The following is a 26126-nucleotide window of genomic DNA, read 5'->3' on the forward strand; positions in this document are numbered from 1 at the left end:
CGTATTGTATATTTCGTTGTCTTTGTTTAACGTTTTAAACGTAATTAGTTCGTATATAAAGGACTTTCTATAGTCTCGATACACGCCCTTTGTCTTTGTTAACAAGTTTTTGTACATTTGTATAAAGGATGTTCTGTAGACCCATCGCAAACACTATGTCTTAAAACATTAGAGAGGTTCGTATTCGAAAATGTTGCCCCTTCCATTAACTAATTTAAGATTCAATCATTTATTGAGGCAAGCCTAGTCTTAAGGTATTCTACACACTCAGATTTTTTTGCGTTGTAAAATAAGATTAAAATCTTCAGACTTTATTTAGATTAATCGGCAGTTAAAACATCAGGATCGTGTGTTTCTTATTGCTAAGATGATCTGAAAAAACATTTGATGTCTTGAAAGTTTTCGTACTGGGAGTCTATGGGAAAATCCCTATTTCGAGCAAATAGATTTTTTTCTGTAATGTATATTTTAGTGAAATGTTTCATAGATGTACATTCATATAGAATGACTGTCTATTATATGGTAAAATAAAATGTACAGGTCAGTGTAAATATTTTGAGATATTTGTCCATAATTTAAGAGATCTGCAAATTTCAAGATATATTTTTTTTTTTGGAATTATTGTCACGTGTTTCCTTAGTTTTAATCTTAAGAAAGAATATAAGAATCTTTCATTTGTTGAAGGCGCAGATGGAAATATCTGGCTCGTAGGTAATTGTTTAAGCTGTAACGAGGCTCTGTCGAGTTATCGCAAAACAGTTACCAGAGAACCAGATATTTCCATCCACACCTTCAACTAGACTAAGTGATAGATTCTTTTCTTGCCCGTGTATTATTCAATTAATAGAATAAATAAAGTAAAACGAATGCTTTTCTTTTAAGCACTATTTAACTACATAGAATCCATCAACATCAGATAAACTGTACAATAAATCATTTATTACATCGAATCCATTAATCAGCTAAGCCGTACAATATATCTTTAACTTTATCAAATCCACATCAGCAGTCTGTCTACACACTATATCCTTTTCTGCATCGGATCCATATCATCAAACAGGCCGTACAATATATACTTTCCTACACTGGATCACTTACTAACAGATATGTTTTACTGCATCGATTAAACCATGCATAAAGGACGTAAATCTAAGAATTGTTAGTACAAGAAACAAAGCAGACATGCGTAAACACAAAAAAAAAAAAAAAAAAAAAAAAAACTAAAAATAAAAGTGGGACCAGATAACACGATGTAGTAAATGATAAACTATATGGCTAAGCTGATGTTGATGGATTCGATGTAGTAAATAATAAACTATACGGCTAAGCTGATGTTGATGGATTTGATGTAGTAAATGGTAAACTATATGGCTAAGCTGATGTTGATGGATTTGATGTAGTAAATGATAAACTATATGGCTAAGCTGATATTGATGGATACGATGTAGTAAATGATAAACTATATGGCTAAGCTGATGTTGATTGATTTGATGTAGTAAATGATAAACTATACGGCAAAGCTGATGTTGATGGATTCGATGTAAATTGTACGGCCTTGCCGATGATGATGGATTCGATGCTAACGCCTGCGGTTTTTTTATATTGTTTTCAGCTGAATAAATATGGTACAACAATTGACAGTGAAGTTGGTTTGGATTCTTCTGTTCATACATACAGGTAACCACACAAAGCAATTGCGTTTAATCAAAGTCTTTGACCAAGTTTACATACATAAGAAATAAGCACTGCCTACATTCCTACCAACATTAAGTTAACGTACAAAATGTATATTAAATACTGCTGGACCTGTAGACAGTTCGAACATGATTGATTGAAGTTACTTGAACTCTAAACGAAGAGTCTAGCTGTAGATCCGATCACTAAAAATTACAATAGATTTGTTATGTGTACTTTTAGCACTCGGACGTAATTACAAAGGTATCTCAGTTGTAAAAAGCTAAAAAGCAGCACTTCCGAGCTAGGAAAGAAATAAAATCGAGATTTTTCTCTAGGATAGGTGGCATATTCATATAAAAAGTATAATTCAGTTGCCTTGTCAAAAAATGGTCATAATCATAGTTTTATGCCAAGAATAACCTGGTAGCTTTCCTGTGTGTATTTTTCTTAAGGTAATGGACCTGTAATGATATTCGGTAATTTCCGTATGTTTACGTAATCTCCGTAAACGATGTCGGCATTTTCCGGCTGGATGTTCGTAAGAACTACATTATCAACTGGAGAATGCCGAAATAGCATTAGACGAACACGGAATCGAACGAAAATTGTCGAATGTCATTACGGTTCCACTACTTTAAAAAGGAGTTATTTTATCTTCTTCTAGGAATAACAAATGCCGGAACCGCAACTACAACCGTTTTCTCAACTGCAGTTACTACTACTGATTCAGTTACTGCTGATTCTGTTACAACAGACGTCGTAACTACTGATGCCATTTCCGCCGTGACGTCAGATATTGCCACTGCCGCTACCGTGACGTTTGACACTACTACCGCTAGCGCTGAAAGTACCACAGATGACACAACAACGATAACAGGTACTACTGATTCTTTCACAACTGACGCCGCAGTCACTAGTGCGGTAACTACTGACCCCGTAACTACTAATGCATTTACTTCTGATTCAGCTACTAGTAGTGTGGCTGTTACTACTGATGCCGCTACTACTGACACCGCTATCACTGACGCAATTACTACTACTTCTGCTACTGCGTCAACCACGAGTGATGCCATTTCTACAGCCGCGATAACAGAAGTTGCAACAACTGTTGTAGCAACAACAGACGTCATAACAACTGATGACGTAACAACTGAACCAGCTACAACTGACACAGTAACAACTGTTGACGTCACTACAGGTGCAGCTACAACGGACATCATAACAACTGATGACGTCACTACAGAAGCAGCTATTACCGACGCCGTAACAACTGATATCGTCACTACAGAAGCAGCTACAACAAATGCCGTCACTGATGCCGTTACTACATCCGTCGTATCCACTGGTGTCGTTACTACTGATGCTGCCGCTACTAGTAAAGTTCCTAAGACAACTGTAACCACTGATGCGGCAACTGACGTCATTTCAACTGAGGCCGCTACCACTGTTGATGCTACAACTGTCACTGAAGCTGCAACTACTAAACCAATTGTTGTCACAGATTCTACAACAGTAGTCACAGATTCTACAACAAATATAACATCAACTACTGATTCGGGACCGGGATCTACTAAAAGAATGACAGACTCACGTAAATAATTCTTTTCGTGATTACTTCAATGTACATATGTATAAACTGTCATAATGAAATTCATACCAGATTGTTAACAAATTCGATCGTTATAGGGTAATACGTGTAAGTTATTTAAAGTTGAAAGATTTAAGCATATTTTCAATATTTAGGGAGCCATTTCAATTGAAAAGTGGTGTTTATAGGATTGACAACTACCTTTTCTATTTATTTTTTTCCAGAAATTGCGATTATTGTTTCAACAACGATGTGTGGACTGGTGTTCCTACTTTTGCTGGTAGCAATTTGTGCTTGGTTAATTTCAAATTCCAGAAAGAAACTGCAAGGGAGATACAAACGTCGCCAAAGACCACTGGACATTGAGGTTTGTTAAAATGCAAGACGTAATCTTCTCATCTCTAGACAAAGTTTTCAGCCTTTATGTAACAGTTCTCTCCCTTCATGTAACATGGTACCATAGTATTTGCATAGAAATGCCTAAACCCATGTTTGTATACATCTGTAACATATTATTCCGTATATCTGTTATTACAACCGTTTTAAAAGCATTTGCCATGGGAAACCACTTGTGTAACATATTATAATAAATCTAATTAGGCATACTCTCCAAATCTTCGTGTTTTATTTTCTGTAAATCAATTTCATGGACATTCAAATTGATTAACGCAGAGTACATTGTCGATAATAATTTGTGAATGGTTTCTTGTTTTACTTTTCGGTTATATCCAACACTAACAGAATTTATCAAGATTTAAATAATTCAGTCCTTTACCTAACCTAGTACTTTATCAGCAAGGAATAATTGTTTGTTTCATAGTACCTCATGCATATAAAAGTAATTCAACTATCCATTTTAGTCCCTATCAGTTCAATAAGGTAATCTATTTAACGACACCATTTATTTCATTATCTAATAACATTTGGTATACTGTGGTTTCAGACATATTCAAAGTCAGATGTGTCCTCATACGCAGAAGAAATATACGTGCCTTATTCTGGACCACCGGAAGTGTCGTCTACATACGAAAGGTATCCAGCTGTCGAGCCATATCGAAATTTACCTGCAATTATTCCATACAGTCCTTACTTGTTTGACGAAGATTCGGGACAGTATGTGAAAGGGGAGATAAATCCATTTAAAGACCCAAATTTCGACAGACCCTACTTCTCGACATTAGGAATAAGGTCTTCGTATGACAGACCTGGCGACTGGTACAGGTCAATGCCAGTCGATATGGAACTGTCATTGCCTCGGGCTTGGATCAGATAATATAAGTGACTTCATATATGTAGACAGTACTATAAAGTACATGTACATGTATTTCATGTATCAATGTTTATTTCAACGTAAATGATTTTTTTCTTTACGAATTTTGTGTATTAATGAATATTATTACATGTCTTTGAGTAAAATAAATCGGACCTATTTCATCATTCCAGCTCATGTAATATTATAATTTAGCATGTACATCATTTGAAGGTATAAATGACCGGCCAGTGCAGAAATCAACTTGATATTACTCGTATGGTCCGGTCTAAGACAGTATTTTGTGTCTTGCGGCATGTAATTTCTACTTCACCATCTCAGCATCGCTAACATCGCTAACTCTGTACATGATTTCAAGCAAACGAGATTATACTAGTGTTTTATAGATCAACAAATGATTTAGAAGATTGAGAAGCTAAAAGATTTAGAATTAATCATCCGACGGTATAAGGTCATTATGAAACAATTTTCATGTTTAATTTCTGACAAAAAGCTTGTTAAAATTATGTATATTGAAATTATAAATGTGATCGTGTAAATAAAATATGCAATTCCTAAAGCACAGCTACATTCGACTTATTTCTTAAATAAAGAGTTTTGAATGATACCCAAAGATGGTTTACTTTAAACATCTATATGAGCCGTGCCATGAGAAAACCAACATAGTGGGTTTGCGACCAGCATGGATCCAGACCAGCCTGCGCATTCGCTTTCAAAGCCTACTACAATTAGAGAAACCATTAGCGAACAGCATGGATCCTGACCAGACTGCGCGGATGCGTATGCTGGTCTGGATCCATGCTGATCGCAAAGCCACTATGTTGGTTTTCCCATGGCACGGCTCATATGTATAAATTAACATTATAATTCAATCAATGTTTTGTAATATTGAAATATAATTAAACGTGACATGTAGAATGAGAATGTAACTTAGCCACGTTAATTCAGGGTTAAGTCATAAGCTAATGGAACTTACATTGTAGCCACGTAAGTTCAGGGCTAAGTCGTAAGCTGTGATCAATTAACCGAGACATCGCCTCCTGAAAAACGATTTGTCGCAACTACCACTTTTCACTTTTCGAGAAAATCGAAGTTTCAACTTGCCAAAACGTTTTTGTTACAAAAGGTCTTTTGAAAACTCCAAAGCAGCTATACTTTGAGTATATTATAGGCAACGTCTGCCCTTTTAAATTCTCTTCAGCGTTTGTTGTTCATATAAAATTATGATTTGATTGTTTGTAGGTAAACATTTTCTCATAGAGAGTGCTCAGTATGAGTTGGACTTGCGACATTTTATTTTTTAATGCAGAACCCAAGTTTTGGAGATACGACCGTGACTTCAGATTTAGCAATTTTTATCACGTGACAACATTCTGTTACTTGATTGGCTGATTGTGACAACATTCTGATACTTGATTGGCTGATTGAAATAAGACATACTGTTTCGTAAAAGGTGGTTAAACGTATGGAGATACGACATTTTGATGTTTTCAATATACGTGAAAACGGGACCAACTAGGTAAATAAGGGATGTGACAGGACATACAGCATTTCAGATCTGATCCAACTGCACCAATATGTCAATTTTGAAAAAAAATAGAGTTACGATAAATCGTTTTTCAGCAGGCGACATGTAGAATGAGAATGTAACCGTCAGCTGTGCTAATTCAGGGTTAAGTCGTAAGCCGAGATCAATTAAACGTGACATTTGACATGAGAATGTAACATTTAAAGTCATGTATCATTTCACGGTCGCACAATAAGCTCAATTACACTCACGGTTTTATTACCGCGCTTGATCATTTTCTTCCATGGAATAGTTGTATAATAATTTGATACAAGTATTCAACATGATATTTAAAACGATATGCAGAATGCAAATTTCAGCGTTTTTCATCGGTCAGGGCTGCTCAGTGAGATAAAATATCCAATATACTATATTCCGCATTCAAATTGGAGACGAGGCAGTGCATCACAATATGGGAGATATGCCTTAACTTATCATACATACACATTTGTTATAAGTTAAGATAACATCTTTATTTTCTGATGGTTACATACTAAGTGTACAAATACAAATATTATACAACTTATTTCCAGTATGGCCTTCAATTAACCTTTAACCTGCTGGCGGCAAGTGGTTCTGTCTTTGCGACCAGTGCAGACCAAGATCAGCCTGCACATCCGTGCAAGCTGATCATGGTCTGCACTGTTCGCTATTCAGTTATCAAATCTTCAGTGAATATCCCTTCGAATAACAAATGGTATTGCCCAAATTGAATGATGGACCAGTCCATTTAAGAAATTTAGCAGGGTAAGGGTTACATTTCATATACATTCATACATCTACACAATCAAACAGTCAATTTATAATCAAACATTTATACAAAAATACACATATCACTAAAATATATTATATAACATTTATATTACTTAAATATTTCTTCGACAAACACGTCTCAAATACACACATTATAAGTATAACAATAACCACGTTTTAAAAGAAGGCTAGCATTTGATTGTCACAATCCCCGTTTTCTGTAACAATACCTGCATGTATATAACAGAAAAGTTGCCATAATTTGTAACCGCATAAGATGGATAAAGTATCAAAACGATAACAAACATTGGGCTTTAAAACTTCAAACCTTTGCGACATATTTCATGAAAATCTACCGATTGCAAACCTAGCGCAAAAAAATTTACCACGCGTCACAAAGATTAATTCACAGTTAAGTCGTGCAAAAATGGAAAGTCTGTCCCAAAATAATATACATCTTCCAGATTTGGATTATAAGATAATACAATTAATATTGTTATTGTTAACCGAATTATTCAACATTCACGCTCAATGGAAACAAATATCATTAATTCAATAGATTCCTGTTATTTCAAGTAATAAATTGCTAAAAACTTTTGAGCAAGAGAAAATGCTTTAAGGCACGCTTGAAGGTCCATATCACACGTTAATGATTAGACAGTATATTTTTGCCTTGTACTTAAGATACTATGAAACACAACTTTTGTGTGAGACATATGAGCCGCGCCATGAAAAAACCAACATAGTGGGTTTGCGACCAGCATGGATCCAGACCAGCCTGCGCATTATGTTTTTGCGTAAAATTAAACCATGGAGTTACGTACTAGTATATATTGACGAGTGTTTGTAGAATTAATTAAACTTCTGATTTGTTTTTAATTATGAAATATTATATGTTTCAATGACATACTGTAAAATATGGTAACAATTTTCAAGCCATTGGAATAACCTCATGCATGCAAATTGTAAGGCTTTTTCTTGAATTATAGAATTCGTGGAATCAACATCAGAATTCCACCGAATATAAAAACCGCTCCAGTGACGATGAAGGACATGTTGTAATTTCCTGTTTTGTCAAACAGCCAACCTTAAATGACAAATTACAAACTGTAAATCCTTTTCTTGCTTTAAGTAGTGACCTGAAATGTTCAATGGCAGTCATCTAAACTAATGCATGTTTTACAGTCAAATTAAAATAGTCAATGGCATTATATAATTTGAAATCCAAGAACGGACGTTGACTAGCCGTCATTTTCTGTAGCATAAACAAGAACAGTCTGAAATGGTTTTAAATTTTGAAACACACTGTTCGAACGCAACTGTAAACTATCGTTTGAAGCAAAACATTCGACCTTTACTGCGAAATATCGCATGAGATTACAACACAGACAGTAAATAGCTGCTCTTCTTTATTATATATAAAATTGATATATTTCCAATGACCCGAGCAAATATCAGGATCCTTTTTAAATGTCTGTAACTTACATTTTCTTGAAGAATATTGTCAGTGCTGAATAAAAATTAAAAGAAAAGTGGGGTCATGTTTGCTGCTAGAAAAATATTTTCAGTCAAACACACAAACTGCAAAATCAGCTAAAACTGAGACCCCAAATTGTACTGGTGGTGTATGATCTAAGTTTCCATGAGAAAATTTGTCATGTTACCATTTCATTATGAAAATGCTACCTACATGTACATGTCAAGCAAAGATCTGTCATGTGATTCACTAAACAAAAATGCAAAGAAAATAAGGAAAATAGCTCTACAGAGCTAAAAATAAATAAATTTGAATCCGCCGTTTTTTCGCGCCATTTTCCTATTTAGTATCTGTATGCCATAAAGCACACCGTTCGAACGTAACAGTAAACTATCGTATGAAGCACACCGTTCGACCCTAACTGTAAAATATCGTATGAAGACTGAACGCCACTAAATCCGGCTGTTCTAAATTTCATGTAAAATTCCTCTGACTTAAAACGAGTTTTCGACAGTTTCAGACTTTCAGAGAATATATTCCCACAAAGAACTATATCACTTCTATACAAAAAAAGAAAAAATGTGTGTTAACTTCTATAAAAGAAAAGTATGGTTCATTAAATACAACCGGCTCAATTTACTCCTTTTCTCTTCTTTCAATGTCTCTTTTCGAGACATAAATTTCCTTTGCCGCCATTTTTACCTGGCATGCAATAGGAACATGCCAATTTCGATAGAATGCTATACATACATACGCGATAGAGTAAAAGAAAACACGATGCTACTGAGAAAGGGAACGGGGAAGGACTATTTTCATTTGGACTACTAGAATTGCGTGGGCTTAGATTTTATTTGATTGTGATCAGCCTGAAGCATCTACAAACAACAGTCTGGACAGCTGTGTCTTTTAAAGGCGATATGGTAGACAATAATAAGGTAAGAGCGCGATTGAAAAGACCGAAAATATTTAATATTATTCTATATGTATTTTATCTATCCAATCGTGAACGTTCATTTGCAACACATGGCCGTACAATATATTACCTTATTGGACGCACTGTATTTTTCCCGTACGGCTCAAAAAGTCCCATGTTAAACATACGATAAAGCCCGAAACGCGTGAAGATGTTCCGAATGTAAATCGGGTAAAATAGGCGCTCTATGTACAGAGTTTGATTATGCAAAAATACAATATTCAGTGAATCACCTTTAATTTAAACTTAAATAAAATAGATATAGAATAAAATGTTTATTTAACATTGAACTGTACAATACGAGATATATTTGGACTCAAACCCAGCTGGGAAAACCATATTGTACTCGCCTAGCGGCACGTTCAATATGGTTTTCTCAGCTGGGTACTCGTCCAAATATATCTCCGTATTGTACGGAACAATGTTAAATAACCTAATAGCGTTAGCCACTCTTTTAAAATACAGAAAAACAACACATTTTACCAAGAGACGGCGTAGAGACTGCATCTGCAATTGCTATTATCAACATCATCAGTCCAAATGATTTATCTAACATCTCCATTCCAAAAATATCCGCGAGAACAATACGGCGAAGTGAGTTATAACCACCTAAAATACACAGAAAAAAAAAAGAGAGTATAGATGTACAAATGAAGATACTGAGTTTGGGTTATTTTTGTTATGTATTTCGTAGTATTAGTTTCATTCAATTCAAATGGCACAATTGGCCATCCACAAACTTACACAAGCTAAAATATATTATTTATTTATTTATTCATTTATTTAGGATGAAAACGTCAAGAATTCGAAAGATATTTGTTGAGTATATACCTGTAAAAATTCCATACATGCTCATATACAACAATTTTGTTTCGAAAGATATAAATAGGAACGACAACCCTGTTGAAATTCCTAAAAGAAATGTAAGTATTTCAAGCAAAACCATCCTTTTTATACATTGTCGATATCCTATCCAGCCAAAACCTGCTCGGCTTACAGTATTGGTTATTCCTGAAAACCAAAAAGAAAAAGTTATTAATTTATCCGCGTCAAAAGAATTATCCATTTAATAAAGGAATCTTACATTTTTATTTTCTGCATTTTTATCTTAAGCGACCAAAATATAATACTAGGCCTTATGCTGTCTGAGGATAGATTAAAACACTACTGTATCATAGATTCTGGTCCATTCTGACTATGGCATGTCAAACGTTGCACTATATGAGCCGTGCCATGATAAAACCAATATAGTGGCTTTGCGACCAGCATGGATCCAGACCAGCCTGCGCATCCGCGCAGTCTGGTCAGGATCCATGCTGTTCGCTTTCAAAGCCTATTGCAAGGACAGAAACCAATAGCGAACAGCATGGATCCTGACCAGACTGCGCGGATGCGCAGGCTGATCTGGATCGATGCTGGTGGCAAACGCACTATGTTGGTTTTCTCATGGTGCGGCTCATATGTATTCAATATTTCATTAAACAAAAAGTATATGTGTTTCATAATTCAAAAATATTTATTCTAATTGACATGCATCTTATTATGAAAACAATGCTGTTTCATAAAATGATATTCGTTCTGTAATGTATATATTTATTTAAAATTAAATAACAAATACAGTAAATTTACTTAGTAAAATATAATCCATATTCTTTAATTTGAATAATATTGTTGATCAAAAGAGAAAACATATGTAGTGATACAAAAGCGCAGTTATCTGCGTTTGGATGACCACAATAAGTAAGTCGTTACGCGAAAAATAGTTTCTTTGTTTGTGAAGTTTTGAGCGAAAGACCTGCAATAAATGACATGATTTCATAGAGGAAATATGAACACTAGGTACAAGTACAATTGACAGAATGAGAATGTCAGAATATGCTTAACATGATTTTTGATGGGGCCAGTTTTGCCTGCCTGTGGTCATTTAGTGACTATTTTTCATACGCGTGCGTTTTGGTTAATGATGGTGGGAAAAGAGCCGGCCAATATAACCCCGGCGTCATATGAATAGTTCTCTTAAGTGCATGTATTTTTGGGAATTAGGAATGCACGCAAATTGCATGTGTATATGAACTACATCATGTGATGTTACTAGTTTTCTAACAGAGAATTTCATTGGTTTATGCAAAATCAATAAGCCTTCTACGTTGCCTAGGCTATTAGCACGACAACTGCGTCTAAAACCTATCGAGATAAGACGCAAGGAACAGTGGTAATACTCCGAAATAGGAGCCTTGAGTTCGAGACCAAGTTCCTTATACCAATATTACTAACGTTCAGATATGAATCACTTGTATACAAATATAACTACTTTAAAACTGGCTCGCTTAAGAACCAGCGATGTTTTTCGATTGGAGCGTCTTCTTTATCTTGCAATAACTTCCAATTAAAATAACAAACATTATTACGGAGGAGTCTCCCGTCGCCTGTATGGTTTACCATTTGCGATTTTAGATACGTTAAGAGATACACGTACATGTATGGACGCTGCGATCTAATAGTGATATGACTTACTTCAAAACAAGAGATCGCGAGTTCGATCCTCAGCTCATCGAACTAAAAGGTCCCGTGTATGGTGTTTTACATGTTAAAGGACTGGGGCACTTTCTCGAATAGAACCATCCAGTGTACTTTGCACTGTCCTTTAGAAGCCTAGTACAGTGGAACCTCCCTAATCCGAACCCCATTTATCCGAAAACCTCTCTAAACTGAACGAATTATTTGGTCCTTTTTTCATTCATTCTCTATTGTAAGAATACCCTTGTAATCCGAAACTAAAATTTCTAAAAGTGTCGCCGTTATGGGAAACCGTCGGCGACTTTTGATAAACTTGGAACATTTTTTTTTGCACTACAGCCGTGTATCAAAAATGTAATGCTGCAGTATAAAAATATTTTGCGGAGTAGAAAGACGTTGAAGTTGATGTTGTGTTTTATTTTGTCTAGAGGCCCAGTCCTTATGTCCTTATTTGAAGTCCTTATGTCATTTGTCCACTAAAGACATAAACAGTTACCTACCTGCCACAGAAATTAGCCATGCTGCCTGAGTTGTGCTCATACCCAGTTCAGTCACTTGGTCTGGTATAAGACTGAATGGAACATCGCGCCCAAACGAGTACAGAAACACCGACACAAAGAAAATGAAACAACTGATATCTTTGAACAGGATTTCTTTAAATGTCTGTTCGCAAAATGTCTTGATAGCTCTCAAAGGTTTACTGCATTGTCCAGTCTCCTCTTTTATATTCAGTTTCCCTGCCGTGTTAGGATCAGAAAGGAGGTCTTCATTCGCCGTTGTTGGCTGCAGTAGAAGCAATCCGAAAACTACTCCATTTAGCACAATTCCGCCAGTTAAAAGCAGAGTTCCTCTCCATCCAAAAGATTCCAAAAGAAAGTTTGTTAAATGATTAAAGGCAAATGCACCGGCTCCTGAAGATTAATCTTTGAGTAATTTACAGTTACTTTCAACTTTTAAAATGGTTTAAGCATACTTCTAGCAATGCTCTTATAGACTCAATGCCATGTACCACTTGAAACTCGATATATCGAACTCGCTTATCCTTATCTCAAATTCGGGCTATCTTGAAGACATTTTCAAGTCCCGTCCAGAGATATTATTTTATGTCGAATTTCGATTATGTTGAAATAAAATGTTCGATCCCTTGGAAGTCGACATACCGAGGTTAATCTGTGGTTGATATCGTTTATCTTTTATTCAAGATTTAAGTGCAATTTTACCAGGAAGCGGTCAAAACCCAAACTGTATATTATTTTCTTCAATTCTATTCATTTGTACGAATATATAAAATAAACTTATTATAATAGTAACTTGATCTGGGATGCTGTATTCGGCTTGAGTGAATTTTGCCAGGTCTGGTCACACGAGGCACGCAAGTGCCGAGTGTCATCCTACCTGGACAAAATTCACCAGAGCCTAATACAAAATCCCAGATCTAGCTACTGTTATAATGACTCTTTTATTATATACCTCCACCCTTTTGTTGTTGTTTTGATACAATGTAACGAGTTTATCGATGTTAAAAGTTTTTGTGTGCGCTATTTATAAAACTTTGTCAGGGCATGCATACTGAATGAAAATAGTCCGGCAGCATACAATACAAAAGGTACACAGTGCCGTAACTACGTTGAGGCATACCGAGGCAGCTGCCTCTGTGCTTTTTAAGCAACTTGTTTTTTGTTACATTTGATATATCTATAAAATTTACAATTTCTGTTTCCGCTCTAAACAAAACAGATATATTTGAAACAAATATCTAACCTGTTTTTTCTGCTTTCATGAAAGTGCAATAGAGACCTACTAGCAGATCTAGTCCATATATTCTTCTATGAAGTTGAGTCGATGAAGCAAATTTATTATGTAAATTGTTTTTTCAAATCCTCTTCGGGTAATGTGTACATTTCAACCTGATTTTCTCAGATTTTTTTATCAAAGATGTCTTAAAATGCACAGCTTTGTCTTGTATAATTTGAAAATTTCTTCGGGAGGACCTTGTAAACCCTTTACCTGTATTTCAATTATGCATACGTTTAACCTTATTTGCTTAAATGTTTTCGAAGACGGCTTAAAATGCACAATTTCTTGGGGAGGACCCAACTCTCTATGTGTACTCCATATACGAGTATGCAAGCGAGTAGTGTGTAGATTTTTATCTGAAATCGCTTGAAATGCACAGCTATATATTGTATAGTGTCAAATATTTTCAAGGAGATTCGCCTTCGATTTCAGCTTGTACTCCACAATTGCAGGCGAGTTGTGTATACATTTCGAAACTGTTTTGTTTAGAGTTTTTAAATCTGAAATAACTTAAAATGCACCATTTTGTCTTTCAGAGTTTCAAATTCTTCTCAGTATTGGTCACTGTAACCCTGCCTTAACATATGCCACAACTCCATATGATTTTTATAGATAGAAGACAAAAATGCTCAAATTAATTGTTCACTTTAAAATCGTAGTTTGTACCTAACCACAACCGTGATCGTATAGTTACTAAAATTTTAAGTCAAGTTATAATTTCTATCTACTTTGGTGGCATGACAGATATTACACATCACGTACCAATTAGAATATTGATTTGATAGACATCATATATATCACGCCTGAATTAACATATTACTATTTTTTAAAATATTAATTATGAATAAAACGTACGTGAGGGGAATATAAGACAAATGTTAATAAGAAACCTGATGTAGCACTCATATTATATAATGTTGTTTACAACTTCGTAAAACGAATTCGTGATCCGGCATATTGGTTACATGTAGAACTTTAAGACAAAATTTAAATGCAATATATATATATATGTATATAACACATGTAATACGATTTGAATAGACATCAAAAGTCAATAAAATCAATCACAAAACATTAATTCATATACACATGATAATACAAATATGTAATTATGTTACAACTCTTTCTTGACAAAAAATCTGCCTCGGTGTGTTTTCAGGCCTGGTTACGGCACTGGTACAATACGTATTTTTTTCTGCCTGTCCGTACTTCCTTGTGAAATACAAGCTGTATTTTTGATTGAATTTATATAGGTATTTAATAATAATAATGTATACTAGCCTGAGCCACACATGGCAAGCCCGTTGGCAATAGCCTGTCGTTCTTTAAAATGATGCATCATGCACACGTTTGCTGACAGGTACATCAGACCAAATCCGGTACCTAACATGGCAAAGTTTAAATGAACGTTTTTAGAAGTCAAGAAACAAACTTTTACGTTCATATTGCAATCAAATTAAAATTCTTTCGTTTATGGCAATCAAATTGAATGCTTACGTTTACGACAATCAAGTGGAATGCTTACGTGTACAACAATCAATTAAATGTTTACATCTAAGGTAATCAAACGGGATGATTACGTTTAATGCAATCAACTGGAATGGTCGAGATTACAACTAAACTTTACAGTCATCAAATGAAATGTTTACGTTTGCGGAAACCAAATGAAATGCTCAAACATTTCACAGTGTCTGGCACAGGATGGGAGCCTACTATAATTGCCACACAGCTATAAAAATATCAAGCAACTTAAAGTGTAAATATGGTGGCTGATTTCTGCCATTTCACTCTGGCGTGTTGGCGCCCTTCAAACGCGCCAGAACCACAAATAATGCATCGATACGACAAATATTATTTTATCGTATTGACGCGTTGGTTTGTCGTTCTGGCGCATTGGTTTGTCGTTCTGGCGCGTTGGCTTGTCGTGCTGGCGCGTTGGTTTGTAATATTGGCGCGTTGGTTTGTCGTATTGGCACGTTGGTTGGTCGTTCTGGTGCGTTGGTTTGTCGTTCTGGCGCGTTGGTTTGTCGTGCTCGTGCTTTGGTTTGTCGTTCTGGCGCGTTGGTTTGTCGTTCTGGCGTGTTGGTTTTTCGTGCTGGCGCGTTGATTTGTCGTATTGGCGCGTTGGTTTGTCGTATTGGCACGTTGGTTGGTCGTATTGACGCGTTGGTGCATTAGTTTAATCATATTTTATTGCTTTTTACTATATTCACATTTATATTAACACATTTCAAAAATGTGCATGTACAGTCATGAAAATAAGCAAATGGGTCGGGCCACAAGTTCTTACATCATCAGTAAACGGACCTTCCCAATAGAAATAACATAAAATAACTAGGCGGGGAAACCAAAATTAATATGATGGTGGGAGAGAGAGAGTGGGGGGAGAGAGAGAGAGAGAGAGAGAGAGAGAGAGAGAGAGAGAGAGAGAGAGTGGGGAGGGGGCGCTTGTTCAGCATTTTAAAGTGTCGTCTATTAGTTGAGACATTTTTATATTTTAGAAAGAAAGTGTTAGTACAATCTGCCTGTCTGTTTCATATATTTTTGAACTTGTAGAAAGATGAATGTGTTTTCATCTTCCGTATATTGATCATTTCCAAATAGAAATGTTTGTAGGTTTACCGGAGGAAATATACGTGTCTCATGAAACGAAACGATTCTCTGAGTATGATATTTTTTACAGTTAAAGAAAAAAATAATTTGCGTCTTCGTTTTGATGACCACATTCACATGAAGAGTAGTAACGTAAATGATTGTGAAAAAGATCAGCATTCAGGTTACTACAATCGTTGCGGTCTGTTTTTGGTCACCAGTACAAAAATATTTTGGAACTGCTTTGTATTTTGCCTTTAATCTGGTTTTGGAAATACTCAATGAATATGAGTTTCTAATATCCATTTCAAGGTTGTTCCAGAGAGAAGTGGCAGATGGAATAAAAGATGAATTATGTACTAGTATCTGGGTACGTCGGGCTAATGTTGTACGTAGTCATTGCTATTACGAAGTCGGTATGAGTTTGATTCAGATACAGTTCCGGGAAATAAATTAGCCAGATAAGCTGGTAGCTTTCCTTGTCTTGCTTTGTATACAGTAGCTAGTTTTTTAATAATACGTCTGTCTTTTAATGAAACCCATCCTATTTCTGTTAATCAATTTTTCAATGGAGACAGATCGGGTTAGTCCCTTGACAACTCTCGCAGTCTCATACTGTAGTTTTTCTAGAGATTGCTTCTCATATTCAGTACACCCATCCCATACAACAGAAGCATACTCTTATAGGGGTCTCAAGTACAAAATATATATCTGATTTAGTGAATAACGATTTATTTTAAACTTAAAAGCTCGCATAGATCCAAGAACTTTCGATGCTGATGAGATGATGTTATTATTATGATCGTGCCATTTTCCATCTGATCTAAATGTTAGTCCTAAATGTTTATGACTTTCAACAAAGTCGAGATGGACATTATTAAATATCAACGCAGGTTTGCGTTCTGACCCTAAATTAAAAAATACTACTTTAGTTTTGTTTGGATTAAATTCAACGAGCCATTGCTAATTTTCTGAAGATCAGAATTTAAAGTATTTTGCATAAAGTTTATGTCTGAAGATGAAACAGCTAACGAGCTCTCATCAGCAAATAAACGTGTAACACTCAATAAATTTTCAGTAATATCGTTCACATAGATTGAAAAGATGAGAGGTCCAAGGGGAACACCAGCTGAAACATATTTCGTATCAGAAAAAGGAGATCCAGCAAACACTTTTTATTACATTCTTTAAGATAGTTTTTTTACCCATAGCAAAAGATTAACATTGATGCCATTTTGTTTAAATTTGAAAATCACACCCTCGTGCCACACTCGATCAAATGCCTTTGAAATGATATCACAGAACACCATACATGTCGGTATTTTAGAATCGAATGACTGACAAATTTGATTATAAATATCTATTAACTGATACACTGTCGAATGACCTGGTATGAAACCGGACTGCTTTGAGTATAACAAATTATTCAAATGTAAATGGTTATAAAAATGTTTAAACATGATTCTTTCCATAATTTTCCCAATGTAACTGATAAGCGAAATTGGCCTATAGTTGGAGGGAGTATTTTTGTTAACTTTTTTTTAAAAAAGCGGCATAACTGTAGCCGACTTCCTTATGTTCGGGTATTTACAATCGTATAGTGACCTATTATATAGCATACTTAATGGTTTATTAATAGTATTCCTACATTCCTTTAACACCCTATGGCTAATTTCATCCGGGCCTGACGCTTTATTAACTAACAAAACTGCTATAATATCAGTAAGTTCTTCAGTTATCACGAATTCTTCCAGTATATTCCTACTTTTAAATGTAAATTGAGGAAGTTTAGATTTAGTGGAGTCGACCGTTAAGATTGAAACAAAATAATCATTTAAACAATTTGCTTTGTCTTTATCAGAAGTAAAATATAAAGTGTTGTTGTTTACGCATAATTCTAGTGGAGGAATACCTTCACTCACTACCTTTGTTTTACTAGCATTTTCACCATTTTCCGATAAAATCTTAGGTTGCTTGAACTAGTTTCAATAAGAGTAATTTTTAAGTTATTGAAAAATTGTTCTTTCGCGTGCTTAATTAAGTTACTCGCTTTATTGCGTAATTTAGTATAATGTTTCCAATCAGATATATTTTTTTTTGTAGTTAGAGATTTTCGTTTCATTCGGTCTTTTTGTCGGGTCACACGACGAATTTCAGAGTCGTACCATGGCTTATCATTAGGTCTTATTGTAATATAACTGGATGGAATGCAGTTCTTCGCAAGGTCAATAAATTTATTAGTAAATTGGCACGATGCCTCATCAATAGTATTTGAATTTATAAATGACCAGTCTGAATTTCTAACCAAATCGTTTAATTTACAGAAGTCTGCACGTTTATAATTCCAGACACACCTTTTGTACGGTACTTAGGAGGGTCGGTCATATTTAATGAAAATGAAAGTACTTAGGTGATCGCTAATGTTTGTCGGTGTATCAAATGTACCGTGGTGCAAAACTGAAATATCATTTGAAATAACAATCGGATCAAGAAGGGTTGAAGACTGAGGCGTTTTTCGCGTTGGTTCTGTTATAACACTATGTCGTTTAACATTAGTATATCTCTTAACTTGTGTTTGTTCAAATTCAGTTGGTCCTCGTTGATGTCTCCTACAATCAAGACTTTATTGCTTAAATCAAAAGCATTTTCAATAGAAATATTAAGTCTCTCCCAAAAAAAAATCGACAGTAGCATTAGGCAGTCTGTAAACTGTAGCAATTAAATATATTTCATTTCGACATTTTCCTTTAACCCACAAATAGAGAGAGAAAAATATAAGAAAAATATGCACATAAAAAGAGCTCATCCGACCTACACAGATGTCGCATGTTAGAAATAAACAGCAACTGCAACAGTTGGAAAATACAAAATTAAAAGTGATACTTACAGACCTGCTCCAGTCCTACCTTTTAACCTTAAATTGTCACTGAAAAGCATGTAAATCCTGACTATGAACAATGACGCCTGTCAAAATAGAGTCTATTTTACATAAAATTCTATATAAAATACCTGTGGTTTTCGTGCTAAAGTGTAGCGCGTGGGCGTTAACTGTTATCTATTGTAATCATGGGCTGCACACATGCAACAGAATTTGAATAGCCGCGGAGCAGGGCTTTAAAATGAGCATTTTGACGACCATATATATAACAATATCATAATATATACGTACACACTTATACCCACACATGCAATTATACATACACACACGTATTTAAATCTACAGCAGCTATATATACTAACATATATTTACATAATCATGCACATATACCTATACTGAAGTCCATAGCTAGGTGTACTTAATAGGTATTCTTATACATGAATTCTATTTTAACTCAAGGAAGGGATATAAAACTGTTCAAGGTTAGAAGTGTAATAATTGAATTAGCCTCCCTTGGACCAGAGATTTCTTTAAATATAAGACTCAGCTGTCTGCATGGATATCACGGAAACATTTTGAGATAGTTTTAAAGAGTGTACTACATATTGAGTGTGTTAAAAATGGAAGCAATGAGTATTTATAAAGGGATAATGCTTTCTTGGAATTATGAAGGTAATCATTTTACTTTTTGATAGTGTGTACGATTTTGGGACGTTCATGCATGTACGTTTACTATATACTTGCAGAGCGTTGACATACATTTTACACTTTATCAGTTAATCATAAATAAGTTATCGTGCACACGGCACAGTGACCTAACCTTTCTTAATACTTTTAAGGTATTAGGCCCCTAATAGTAATGTTTAAAAAATGGCATTTGCTTGGTATATTCTTACACTTGACCGTGCTTCGCACTTTGTTGCAAATTTTTAAAAACATTTACCGTGCCGTTTTTTATAAATTTTGTGTAAATTATGGTATTTCCTCAAGCTCAAGTAGAGACAAATTTCAAAGTGGCGGCCTTTATCCAAAACGTTTGCAGAGAATTCATTATACCATTATTTTTTATGAAAGAATCAACAAACTATTGGTAAACAATTATAAAACTAAGAACTAAAAGTGTCAGTATCATTTTTTCTAGGGTGCCTCAAGTAAACAGATTTAATGAAACAGAATTCTATATCCAACATTGAAATAAAAGGTCGAAATCTGCCGGTCTGTTTTGAATTTTGCTCACTTCATTCAAAAAAAACTGTGGGGCAGAAGTAAAACCTACCTACATTTCTTCCACAATATATAATCTAAAGAATGAAGGCAAAATAGAGAACTTTTACCGCACGTAACTCAGTATTCTTAAAGATATCTAACTCTACCCCTTCTATTTCAGGTAAATTCACTTTGAACAGCAAGAAATCGCTTATCAAATAAATATTTTCCGTTTTTGTACAATAAATCAATAACAGGTCTTGAAAGAAGTAAAAACTTACTAGAAAAAAAGAAAAATAAGGAAAAAAAATTTTGGTCCCAGTGGGGCTTGAACCTACGCCCCACTCAAAGTAGGTTTATGGTAGAAATTAAATACTCTTCAAAAAGGAGATACTCTATTATGGGCCTAATACCTTAAGGTTGTCTCATGGATGTCAAAATGCTCTTTTACATAAATAGTATGTAAATGTATTGCTACACGTACATTTGATTTGAACTTCATTTGTAACAATTATGTATAGTTTTGGTCAAGGAGACAATTTATTATCGTAATAGGGTTAATCAGTTAATTGTAATGTACAGTATTTACTACGTATATTTACAGCACGTACACGTATACGTGCACTTTAAGGAAAATAAATATTTTATTTGCTCTATATCAGCTAATGACACTTGAATAAATACAGTATGATTTTATTTTACGGTTATAAAACATACGTTGTTTATATCACTGATGATAAAACTTACATCAATTTCAGTAAATGTACAGTAAATCTAAATATTCATGACAATATCGGTACACTGATTTGACGTATTGGCACGTTGGTTTGTCGTATTGGCGCGTTTATTTTTTGTCGTATTAGCAAGTTGGTTAGTCGTATTGGCGAATTGATTTGTCGTATTGGCGAGCTGGTTGGTCGTATTGGCGCGTTGGTGCGCTGCTTTGTCGTATTGGCGCGTTGGTTTGTGGTATTGACGCGTTGGTTTGTCTTATTGGCGCGTTGGTTTGTCGTATTGGCGCGATGGTTTGTCGAACTGGCATGTTAGTTTGTCGTTATTGGCGCACTGGTTTGTCGTATAGGCGCGTTGGTGCGTTGATTTGTCGTATTGGTGCGTTGGTTTGTCGTTCTGGCGCGTTGGCGCTCTTCAAATATGCCGACACGCCAGAACAAAACGGCAGATATCAATAGTAAACGGAGTTGCTAAATTGCACAAGTTATTGAATTTATTTGCTTTATTTTATGTATATGTTTCGCTAACTGTAGTTATTGAAATTAATTATGTTTTCACTCTTTATGTTTTTAGAAATCACCCGCTTTAGTACATCTACATTTACAAGTTGATATTCATTTTTCCTTTGGATAAAAACAGAAAATGAGATTTCAAGTTTTTTCGTCTACTCCGGTTACATACTGCTATCAAATAATTTTAAAAGCAATTTATATTAGCTAACATACGATACACCTGGTATACTTCTAATCGATTTCTAAGCTTGAAATAGAATTTGAATGTTTACGTTAATGTGAATTGGCAGGCGTAAGAAATATACCTAATTTAATTATTATTGTAGATATTTATATTTCAGTAGCGTAAAAGCGAAATCAAAGTGTGGGGGTCGCAAACGATGGTGGTCTCCCTGTCCACCCCCATCCCCTGCTCGTACTTCTATGTTTTTTCATCAATTTTATTCAGCCAGGAATCGAACCCGGGTTGCCACGGCAATAAAAGTCCTACCATCTTGACAAATTCACGACGGAGTTGTTCGCTTTATAACAAAGCTAACACAGTTTTATAATAAAGACAATTTACCTTAGGAACACCATTACTTTGAAAGGAGAAATTAGTAAAAATAACCAAATGTCACTATATAATTTGAAGATTTTTGTGTTTCCATAACATATAATTTATCAGTCACTAAGTTTTAAAGCCTTCTTAAAATAAATATAAATGAATTTCACAGTAACCCTCATTACACAAAAACCTTACCGCCAAGAAATCCGTACGACAGGCATAGATGTAAAATGTTGGATGAGAAAGAGCCGATCACAAACCCTACGGTACTAATGATGCTGCCACTGACTGCAATAGCACGGTATCCGTACTTCGTACAAAGTGCCCCTGATAGTGGCCCTGAAAACATTTCAAATGTTTAAACAATATTTTCTCAGTTTATAATTGATAGGAATTTGCGTGAGGCGCGAAACAATTTTGACGACCTCAGGCTAATTCGACATACATGTAAAAATAATATTGACTGTTCCCTATATTTCCAAGAATTAACTGTATATTGTTACTTTGACGCTGATGTTGTGAACGAAAAGGCAGTGGCAGATATCACTGATAACAAACATGACATCTGTTGCAGTATTGTTAAACGTTTTCTTTTATTTAAAAAACGTTACCTATACAGTACATCATGCCGCTCATCACTGCTCCAATCGCCAGGGTTGGTGCTCGCCCTTGCTCAAACACATCCAGTAACTCAACCAATAAAATTCCGAAAGCAAACGAAATTCCGTCTGTGATAAATCCGATACAAAAAGCGCACAACACAACAACCCATCCATATCCGCCGTCAGAATATGTCTTTTTGTTGCAAAATAATTTCATTTTAAATAATTTCAATACAGCTTTAAATTGATCTAACTCACGCGTTTTAAGATTTTTTAAACATAACAACAAAAACTGATACCAGTAAATTTAAAGTATTCTGAAATGTTAAATGCAGGAAGAGATACTTAACTGTCAAAATTTGTTTCATATAAAAGATTATTTATATAACACATTTTTTGCCTTATGTGCATCTCCAATGTCACATAAACTAAATGTACTTTATTTTCTAATTCGCTACCCTCAAACGTAAACAAATTATTTATCTTATAGTCGAGGAAAGAAAGGAGAACAAATACAAAAATGCATTATTAGGATTTGTTATCTGCATAATCATGTATCCACATTGTTAACACATTTCTAGCTTTAACACAACACATCATGGATGTAGATTCTACTTTTTTGTTTAAAACTGAGCGAAAACTGCACAGATTTATATACATAATATATACAAAAATCTGCAAAAACCTTTTTTATAATTATATACTGTTCAACTGAACTTCAATCATATAAAGTATCAATTTTCTTTAATACAGTCGTTACGGTATTTAATATAGTCCATAGAAGTTCAATTGCTAGCCAAAAGCATGTACATGTACATTCATTAAATGTATGTCTTCCGAACATATAATTTTATTTAACTTACGAATACATATAAATTCATTTGAATTCTTACAATGCATTTACATTTTAATAAGACTATGATAAAATTGGTTTTGCACTTTGGGTAAAATACTGTCTCTATCTTTCTATCTTACAAGAAAATGTAACTTTCTATTTTTAAAGGATCTTTGAACGAAGTAAATGTTTCATTCGTGGTACGTCAGTCCATTATAGAACAGTTCTCCATATGCATTAATGTAAAACGCATATCCATTGCGAGAAATCTAAGCGACAGTATATCCAGGAGAACTCCTCAACTCTTGGAATAATCTGTAAAATATAAACTAAACTGTATTATTATCAACCTCATGTTAAAACTGTCAACAAGTTAAGTACTGATTATACTTAAATCAGCTCTTACAATTAAGTCGAGCAAGTTAAGCAAACATATCATAAAATACATTAGGGAAACTTCTATGCCGCGCTATGTACTGTTAATATACGAAATAACTTTAAAGCAGCATGCCTCCAGATTTGGCTAAAAAAATCTTTCTTTCAAATTGAAGTTTGGTCATATTATGAACATTAGAATAAGAATTTTTGTTTCTAAAATATTTTAAAAGTTCCAAATCAAGAAAAAAAGATGACCGCGTCGGGAATCGAACTCCGGACCGCCGCGGCAATAAAGACATTTTCCCGTCGTCGTAACCAATAGCGCTATAGCCGAAGTAGTGAATAATGACTTCAAAAGATAGATATTTATAATCGAGACAGTTTACCTGGAGTAAAAGCGTGACAAACGCTTTTCGATTTTCATCCTAAAAAGTAGTAAAACAGCAAATTTTCATGTGTTTCCGTAACATAAAGTTTGTCAGTAATTAAGTTTTAAAGCCTTCTTAAGAAATATAGCATTTATTTCAAGATATCTAAAAAAAATGTTTTTGTTGTCGAACGATCTTGAGGCATGCCGCTTTAAAACTCGTATTATGTTTGTTTATGACGTGTCTGTCACTCTTTTATGAACATAAACATATAATTTATTTTTAGTTCCTAATTTCTTTCTTTTGATAATTGTTTTCTTCAATATTTGAAAATTTGTCAGGAGTTTGATGATTAATTGATATGCAAATTCAATTGAAAGTATTATAGAATTTTCTAGTTCTGATTGCCTCCCTTTATGGCTATTGTATAATTTTATTTTAAATATTGAAATAAATGCAACTCCAACCATGTACAAAATGCACAACATGTATATCGACAAGTTTATTATTATTATAATTATTATTATTTGTTTTAACTTTTATATCATTTCAAGACTTCAATATTTTATTGAAATTTACAAAAGCTTTCAATGGGTGGGTGGGATGGGATACAGTTTGTATACATGTAAGTAGTGTGTGTTGTGTTAAGCAATGCAGACAACCTCGAATGACTTAACTGACTATGCAACACAGCTATATACCAACTGAAATTGGCACGAAATAATCGTGCAACAAACACTTCAATAACTTTTCAATGCAGTAAAATATCGATTTATTTAAACCTAGAATAAATACATGAACCGTGAAGGATACTGCAAACTTTTAAGGTTTTGAAACAATGGTGTGCAAAGTAACTGGTTGTCGGTCTTGTTTTAAGATCCACCATCCTTTGTGTTCCGTGATATTATTTATACTCGATTTACATCAATTAAATGAGAAATACAATATGAGCCGCACCATGAGAAAACTAACATAGTGCGTTTGCGACCAGCATGGATCCAGACCAGCCTGCGCATCCGCGCAGTCTGTTCAGGATTCATGTTGTTCGCTAACGTTTTCTCTAATTGCAATAGGCTTTGAAAGCGAACAGCAGGGATCCTGACCAGACAGCGAGGATGCGCAGGCTGGTCTGGATCAATGCTGGTCGCAAACGCACTATGTTGGTTTTCTTATGGTTAATGGTGCGGCTCATATGTATTTTGTCCCTACAGTTACAGAAGCATGTACACAATTTAATGTTACAATTATATTTAGGCCTATTTTGTTTCTACATTGTTACATATTGATTTAGCTGTGTCTGTAACACTTAGAAATATACTAAGCCTATTCCTGCTAAATGAACTTGTCCATCTTCCAATTTGCATAGTACCATTAGCTGTTTAAATGGGAGCTTTCCAAAATATACTTACTGAATGCCGAACAGTGCAAATCATTATGAGACTGCACGAATGTGCAAGCTGATCATGATCTACACTTTACACTGGTCACAAAGGCAGAATCTGTTGTGTCCAGCATAATAAGGGGTAAATGTTGACCGAATGTAAAAATGCTAAAATGAAATTTGCAGATAAAGTCTTGAAAATGCGGCCTTAAATTGTCCTTCTGTCGCACTGAAATATAGCTAAATTAAGGACTATGGCATTTTCGAAAATAGAGTAGTGGGTGGAGTGCATGATATTATTTCCGAGCAATTTTGAAAATATTGTAAAACGAACTCTGTTCAAATGTGATAATAAGTTAAAACTATGAAGTGCTGAACTCTAACTTTAATTTAAAGACTACAGTGGGAAACGTTATCAGTATTTTTGTTTCGCAGTTTTCGATACACGTATTCTGTACCGTCAGACAAAAAACGTT

The 26126-nt window shown here is 34.6% G+C and overlaps 3 protein-coding genes across 5 annotated transcripts; 2 read left to right on the forward strand and 1 right to left on the reverse strand.

Annotated features, from left to right (window-relative positions):
* The first annotated feature begins 1107 nt into the window (after positions 1 to 1107).
* On the forward strand, positions 1108 to 3416 carry LOC128550784 (serine-rich adhesin for platelets-like). Its single transcript, XM_053530551.1, has one exon. It carries the CDS (start codon positions 2290 to 2292, stop codon positions 3274 to 3276), a length of 987 nt encoding a protein of 328 aa, XP_053386526.1. The 5' UTR covers positions 1108 to 2289; the 3' UTR covers positions 3277 to 3416.
* Positions 3417 to 3504: 88 nt separating this feature from the next.
* LOC123539521 (uncharacterized) lies at positions 3505 to 5122 on the forward strand. The gene is made up of 2 exons (XM_053530552.1): positions 3505 to 3632; positions 4209 to 5122. The coding sequence occupies exons 1-2, from the start codon at positions 3516 to 3518 to the stop codon at positions 4536 to 4538; spliced, it is 447 nt and encodes a 148-aa protein (XP_053386527.1). The 5' UTR covers positions 3505 to 3515; the 3' UTR covers positions 4539 to 5122.
* A 348-nt stretch (positions 5123 to 5470) lies between these two features.
* Positions 5471 to 23040, reverse strand: LOC123538330 (monocarboxylate transporter 12-like). Of its 3 annotated transcripts, none has more exons than XM_045322347.2 (7): positions 22698 to 23039; positions 22282 to 22425; positions 14901 to 15002; positions 12323 to 12733; positions 10137 to 10316; positions 9789 to 9914; positions 5472 to 7994 (listed from the first exon to the last, which is right to left on the reverse strand). In XM_045322347.2, exons 1-7 carry the CDS (start codon positions 22903 to 22905, stop codon positions 7930 to 7932), a joined length of 1236 nt encoding a protein of 411 aa, XP_045178282.2. In that variant the 5' UTR covers positions 22906 to 23039; the 3' UTR covers positions 5472 to 7929. The 3 variants fall into 3 exon arrangements, with proteins under 3 accessions (XP_053386525.1, XP_045178282.2, XP_053386524.1); XM_053530549.1 differs by having other exon boundaries at positions 5477 to 7942; XM_053530550.1 differs by lacking the exon at positions 22282 to 22425 and having other exon boundaries at positions 5471 to 7942; positions 22698 to 23040.
* Positions 23041 to 26126: the final 3086 nt, after the last annotated feature.

Source organism: Mercenaria mercenaria, chromosome 18 (genome assembly GCF_021730395.1).
Source record: "Mercenaria mercenaria strain notata chromosome 18, MADL_Memer_1, whole genome shotgun sequence".
NCBI lineage: Eukaryota > Metazoa > Mollusca > Bivalvia > Venerida > Veneridae > Mercenaria > Mercenaria mercenaria.